The sequence below is a fragment of the Limulus polyphemus genome, unplaced genomic scaffold (assembly GCF_000517525.1).
Source record: "Limulus polyphemus unplaced genomic scaffold, Limulus_polyphemus-2.1.2 Scaffold1790, whole genome shotgun sequence".
NCBI classification, from domain to species: domain Eukaryota; kingdom Metazoa; phylum Arthropoda; class Merostomata; order Xiphosura; family Limulidae; genus Limulus; species Limulus polyphemus.
This window is the reverse complement of record NW_013667400.1, coordinates 53,192-60,808: the sequence shown is the minus strand read 5'-3', so window position 1 is coordinate 60,808 and position 7,617 is coordinate 53,192. Positions and strand designations below refer to the sequence as shown.

The 7,617-nt window shown below is 32.6% G+C and overlaps 1 protein-coding gene across 1 annotated transcript in view; it reads right to left on the bottom strand.

The window, feature by feature from the left end:
- Nucleotides 1–2,999: 2,999 nt before the first annotated feature.
- LOC106464940 (fibrinogen C domain-containing protein 1-like) overlaps nt 3,000–7,617 on the bottom strand; it is an 18,089-nt gene continuing 13,471 nt past the window's right edge. Inside the window, exons 6-8 of the mRNA XM_022392759.1 lie at nt 6,556–6,652; nt 4,422–4,589; nt 3,000–3,332 (exon numbers count right to left, since the gene is read on the bottom strand). Coding sequence (XP_022248467.1) covers nt 3,073–3,332; nt 4,422–4,589; nt 6,556–6,652 — 525 coding nt within the window. The 3' untranslated portion in view covers nt 3,000–3,072. The remainder of the gene's footprint in view (nt 3,333–4,421; nt 4,590–6,555; nt 6,653–7,617) is intronic.

The window sequence follows — 7,617 nt, the reverse complement described above, 5'->3', positions numbered from 1 at the left end:
GTGGCAGGGAAAAGATGGTATCCAGAAGTTGCCCTAGGCTAGCCAATCCCCTGACATGAACCCCATCGAAAACCTCTGGGCCATACTCGACCGGTAAGTCAAGAAACAACCAAAAAAACCAACTTCGAAGAGCGATCTACTCCAAGTTTTGAAGCAAGAGTGGACGAAAAATCCCACAATCTAAAATTGACGAGATGATTCTTACGATGCTCCAAAGGATCAACGAAACTCCACGAAGCGAAAAGAAGATCTACTAGATATTAATTAAATTATAAATATATCAATTCATGTGAATATGACTGAAAATTTTAATTTCTTCTGAAAAGGTGGTGTCTATTTACTTGTGACCACGCTGTGTATATATTCGGAACAAGTTAAATGTATGTACAACAAAGTCTTTACACTATAGAGATTACAGGTGTATCATAAACACTATTTATATGTAGTTTTCTTCTTGTTGTCAAAAGTTCACTTAGACCTATTCAATTACTTTAGAATTTCAGTTAAAAAGTCGAACTAACTTCTCTATATTACTATCGTACTAGTACTCTGTGTGTGATTCACTTACAGTTGTGACGCAAGTTACCGTAATTCGTTTGGTCTTCTTTCTTCTGAAGATTCTCTGTTCCTTTAGCCAAAGTGTACCAGACTGATTCAATTACTTTAGAACCATGCTTTGACGGAATAAAATTATTCTTCTTATCGTTTTTTATATTATTAGTTTCACTCTAACATATTAAACTTAGGCATATGTCAATCATTAGACCTATCACATCTACGGTACTTAACTTCACACACCTATATTCTCTTTTCCTATTATCTGTCTATTGTTGTCCGTCTGCTGCTTTCTGCTCGTCTCACGCTATTTATATCTTTAATACATAGTCATCTGGCCACTCTCTATAATATCGACACCAATTAGTTATTAACAAAACCTTCTACAATCGTCTGCTTTTAACTCTTAGTATAACAAAACTTAAAAATAATAAAGCGTTCACTCACAAATATAAATTAATCACTAATATTTAAACCAGACAGTCTTTTATATCATGACACTATCACTTTTATAATGCATGCACGACCTCAATACACGAGCCTTGATGTCCTCAAGTAGTTCAACAGTGAGTCTGAAGGTTTAGAATGCTAAAAATGAGGTTTTCATAGCAGCGGTGGGCAAAGCACAAATAGCCCATCGTGTAATTTGGCGCTGAACGACAAAATAACCACATAAAAACCTTGGTTTAATGGTGTCATATATCAACATATTAAAAATATACTACGGATGTTAATATGATTCATATGTATGATATTTTAATCATGTTATTTTTAGAAGAAATATATGTTATTACTTGAGCTATAAGGATGTATGACTACTAAGCTGGTCTCTTGCTTAAAATCAATTTAATAATAGGTAGGCAAACAATGATTTATAAGCATAAGGAAGAGTTTTATTGATGAGAGAACATACTACATTGGCCTGTATTCTTCAGTTTGTTAAAAGATACTGATAATTATTTGAGAAATTACTAAGGATCTTGAGATGTTTTGATATTTTGAATAATTAAACATTTCAAATAAATTTTCCAGTTATATCTTTATTAAAAAATACACTATGTTATTATTGTTAAACATTCATTTCATTCATCTATCAGATATCATGTTTTTCTTCATTTCTACAACCACTACCTTCTTCATGTGAAAGGAAATTTTTCTTTTGTTTAATGATGGTTTTTTTTTTCACTCAACGTTTTAAGGCCTACAAAAATGCGGAGAAACCAAGTAAATAGTTCATACTTCACAGTCGTGTTTTGGAAAAACGTTAGTTTAATGAAGAAACAATTTGTTCAATTTAAACAGAGGTAAATAACAAATAATTTCCATTGATATATATATTATCTGACATAACATTTCATACACGTTGCAGTTAAGCTTAATCCCGTTATTTCTACGTAAAGAAGTATTTATAGATTCGAAGTTATATAGTTACACTGGGCTATAGCAGTTTGAGGGCATCACAACAGTCCAATTGTAATAGAAGCGTATACAAATAAGTGACGTGACTTTCAAAATGATTGGCTTGACCCATTGAATGAAGTGTGATACAATTAAAAATAATTGGCTGTACCACTGTGAACAAGAATATTTACCTGTGTGTGATCATTTAAATTTACTTGTAAAATTCGGAGAGCAGAAGCAATATAACATTGTCTTTATTATGCTTTCCCCTGTAAGAATGTTGCAACCATTTGTTTGAACAGATTAACATCGAAGAAAACCCTAAAGTAAGTTTACTTGACTAATTAGGTCCTTATCAAAATGGCTTTAGTGAATTCGATCCAAACGACAGTGACAAGTCTGAAACTAAATAATGCTAAAAACCGGTTTTCTATATTAGTGGTGGGCACAGCACAAATAGCCCATTGTGTAGCTTTGCGCTTAACAATAAACAAACAAAACACATTTACGGGAAAAGATCCAACTTAACAACATAAATTATTGGGCTTTGTAGAACTATTCAGGGCTGTTTTTTTTTCTTTCTTGTTATTTCTTTAGAGATGAGGCCTTACAAGAAAGTCTGCAGTAATTTCGTCTGAATACTAGTTGTTATTTCGTTAAAAGAAAGGCTATAGATGTAATTCGTATGTTATGCATTGAAAGACGAGTGGTTGAAAGATAGGATATAGTAGTTTAGTTTTTAAGACTTAGGTCTGCATATGAAAGCTGTGGTCCTTTCATCAAGTAGGCGATCACAGGAATATTTGTAACGAATGTATCTAAATATAGAGAAATATACAGAATTGTGTATTCTTGTTTTCATTGTTAAAAGATAACTATTATTCACTTTTTAGGCTCTTTAAAATTATTCATAGATATAAGACCTTACACGTAAAGCTGTAGTATATTTGTAAAAAAAAAACAAAAAACTGCACTTATTTGAAAACAATATTTCTTACAACAATTATCGCAGTAAAGTTGCTGGAAAATAATAACTCATATGATAGTTTGTAAAACAATTTCGAAAAGATTTATTTTTGCGAGGAAAAGCATAGGAAATTTGTTTGAAGAGATCTGTTAGTTCCTTACAAGAGGTCGTATCTTCATTGATGTTGCTCGAAGTGAATAGCTTGGCCCCTGCCATTCATACCAGTACACCCCCTGATATTCTTGTTGCGTTAACCCATTCAAGTATTGTCCATTAAGGTTGCAAGCATCACATTGATTATACCACCATCCACCAGTGTGTTCCTCAGCACAGTTTCCACCTGGCCAGAAATCATTGTCGACATCTTTTGTGGAGAAAGGCATGGAAGAATGGTAGCTCATACTGTCGCCTTCAAGAGAAAGAAGGATAGAATAAATTATTAATTTAAGAGGAATATTTGCCAATCTAGCAGTTTACAGTAGTAGCATTACAGTTAGCATACAACTTTCCTGCAAAATGAATTTGTACAGTCCTAAATTTTACAGGGTACAAAATTCAGTTAATGTGCATAATTCTGACTTTTACTTATGGCAAACTTTGGTCTGTTAACTTTAGCTGATGTGTATAATTCCTTAAGGCAACAGATTTTGACCAGGTAGAGCATTTCGTGTAAGATTCGACTGAAGCTTTTGTTTTTTGATAGTATTACAACAACGTTGAAGTTTAATCAATTCCGCACATGGTAAACTTATAGTGGAACTTGATCTAGACATTTTATTTTAAACTGGATGATATATCGTACGTATTGCCGCAACGTTACGTCATTATATGATAAGCATCGCCTATGGTGTAATGATATGTCCCTACAGTTGTTTTCATAATCTCAGTTCTCTGCTATTATCAATATATTGGTTGTGCAGTAGAATCAATGTATTTTTTCACTGTGTGTGCAACTTTATAGAGCATATCATATGTTAGATAATAGTGACATCACTATATTTTTCTACTGAAATCTTAGAATCTAGGTTTCACGCTTCTGCGATTCTTTATACAATTTTCATGACCATGTTCTATAATTCTAATGAAACCAAAATATTTTAAAATAATATTTAAAACTTTGTAAAATGCTATATATTTTCCTTGTATATTAATTTAAGCTTGCTTCTGTAACTTCTATCAACTTAACTTGTGTAAGTGTCGGCCTATTTTGTGGAATGTTGACGTATTCGCATTAAGTCTAAAAATAGACCACCAAACTACTAGAATAACAAAATATCCCTCAGAAATAATGATTATAGGGTTTACAGAAGCTATAGTGTGACTTTTCCTGTTATGATAAGTTATGATACAGTGTTTATCCGAAAGAATTGAATTTTTATCTTTCGCATCTGAATCACTATAATCTTAAGTATAATTCACCCATATTATAATGTGAAGCTAATTGTTGTTTTATTTGATATTTTGCTCTTCAGATAATTATTCTGGTTTTATTTCTTACCAGCATCTCCAGATACCGCCCCCAGTACTTTAATCATGTAGTTTTCTTTTTCATTCCCTATGGCAAACCCAGCATATTTGGCATAGACGTGTCCATCTTCAAAATCATTCAAATCAATTCTCAGTTCATTGAGGGTTTGGCTCGTTAACAGATGAATGTTCTCATTTCCTGATACAAAAACAATGAATCATTTTCACAGCAGATATTTTGATAAAGACAAAAGACAACTTCCGTTCCATTATAATTATTTTAAAATGAATTAATCCAGCATATGACAATTATTGTAACTCATTAAACAAATATCTGACAAAGGAGAGAATATATTCATCACTGCATAAATATTTTATTACATTTCCATTTAAACGAAGGAAACTACTGTCACTCAAAATGAATGTGTAAAACTCGTAGATAAATGAAATATCTGAGATTAACTATACGAAGGTTTCAAAGTTTTCTTAGGTCTATGTTCTAAAGGTCAACATTATCACAAACCAACATCTTCTGATCTTTATTATCATTTCAGTACATTTATGCCTGACTGTTAAAAATGAATTTAATAAGCTTTCTAATTCATAGAACTTATAAACATATTAGCTCTTACTTTAATTCTCACGATGAAGTAACCAATACCAAAAAATACTTGATTAGAATGTCTTCCCTCTATCATTCATCAACAAAGGTATTTTTAAATATCTTCATAAAGTTTACAACCCAAGATTTCAGACTTCGACTTTCCCAAGTATCCTATAACCTTGGTGAAACCCTTCAATGGTTCTCATAGCATCAAGCTAAAAGGAAAATACATTTTACAATGAAATAATCTCCAAGTGAGCCAAAGAGTAATTTTCAAACCGAAGAAACGAATACGTAATTTATTCTTTTTCAAAGATAAGATACCTCCTTCAAAAAGCTCGCTTGTGATGTATTGTTGCGTCATCGAGATCACGTGACAATTCTCACGCTCTCTTGTTTCTAGAACTATCCCGTATCTTGGCGAATGGTCTAGTAATTACTAGAAATAGGGTACGCTGGTATATAAAAGAGGGGAATGTAATGTGTAGACAGACAGTGAGTAATTGAACTGCAGTCACAGCGTATTGTTGAAGTTAACGTTCGTTCGTTACAGTGTTGTTTTAGCGCGAGTATTGAGATTAAGTGTATCGGTAAAGTTGTATTCGGAAATAATAAACCAGTTTTATTAAGTAAAGACTTGTGTCGTTAAAGTTTCGTTGGAACGAAGTTACGGAAAAATTAATTAACAGGCGGAGACGTAACAGTATTAATACACGTGTCCATAATTTAGTCATGTCTACATTAGGTCAATGACATGAACCCTAGCTACCACAGTCAAGGAGCAAGTGCAAAGCAACCCTTCTAACAACTCAGAAATTTACAACAATCTAAACAAAGACTATAGCGAAAAGTTAAGCATCGAACACTTTAAAATAATAGTCTCAGCGACAAATGAAGATATATACTTGTCATGACCTTATATTAGGCCTACTATATTTTTAACACTACATTCTTAATCTAATTCCTTGGAGATTTTCCAGAATCAGATGATTGTAAATTATTAGTATTTTAATCACAATACATTCGTCATATTCTTTGCTGCTGACGCGTTTCGCTCAATCCAGAGCTCTTCAGGCCGACTGGGATACATGAATACAGTATAGGTTGAAATGCTACGTATCTAGGCCACTTGGTACAACAACACTAGTTAAGGTGTAAACGACTTTTATAAGGTGTGGCTGAAACGCTATTAATTTACACACTTCTGATTCTTGAAAATCTTCAAGGGACTAGACTAAGAATGTAATGTTAAAAATATAATAGGCTTAAAATAATATCTTATGACAAATATGGTTAATTATAATCATGCATCGACAGCTTATAAAAGGCGTTCACACCATAACAATAGATGGATAAATGTTAAGGAAATAAAGAAGCCCTGTTCATTTTTAAAAAAATGAAAACTAAACAACCAGCTAACAGTACCACTGAATTTCAAACTATGATCAACTTATCATGGCTGAGATGAGCAAAGAATGACAACTTTGTAACCTTTGAAACAATTAAATAACTATGTCAACTGTAACTATACGAAGAAATATAATACGTTTAGATGCTTTACCTAACCATAGTTCGCCCCCTATGTTCCCAAATCCGTACTTATATTCATTCCACTCTCGCAAGAAATTAACAGAACCATCTTTCCTTCTCTGTATGACCTGTAAAACAAAAGCCCAAGTTTGATTAAAGTTGATGTTATGAATATAACAGTCGTTAAAACAACCACTCTAAATTATTGGATTATTTATTGAAACCTAAGAAATTATCATTCCCAATTTCTGACGTTCATTTCTTTATCTGGCCTTGTGTCATTCTAAGAAGATTCTTTAATACAAATTATTGTTTCTGTCCCACGCACCTCAACCCACCCACCCCATCCAAAAAAAAAACATCCATTAACCCCAAATAAGCTATTACCTTTAAAAAAATCGATGCGAGTGAAAATTTCTTTTCATTTCAAAACAAGACCCATTAACTTAAATCCGTCATTTATCATTGAAGAAGATTTTTTAACTATAAAAAAAGTTTGTAAAACACATTCCAAAACTTCTTCGGACTGCTTGTTTGTTTGAAGTTAAGCACAAAGCTACACAATGGGCTACCTGTGCTCTGCTCACCGCGGATATCGAAACCCGGATTCTAGCGTTGTAAGTCCGCAGACATACCGCTGTGCCACTGGGGGCCCTCTTCGGACTATAGGACTATTAAAACTTGTCCTATAACAAAATATTGCCGATTGCCTTCAACAAAATCTATAAACTTTAATCCTATTAGCAAACGTTTCATTAAATGAACTTTTTTATTTTTAGTTACATATTTCTAAATGGATATACATGTACATACTTACTGCACTTGTCTCTCCAAGAGTAAATAAAGCATGATTTCAATCTTTTAATTTTGTTTGGTCATCTTTAAAAATATAATCACTATCCATCTTTGATTATCTCTCTCCCCAAGTTAAAATAAACTCTCTATCTTACTTATTATACAAACTTGCTGTTCATTTTCTACTGCACATTTCTCCAAGTGCAAACTAAATTCTATAAGTAAACTATACTGTTTTATCTTTCTGGAAATTAATATAGATAATAACACACTGTTACGACAGCGGAAGTCACGTGAC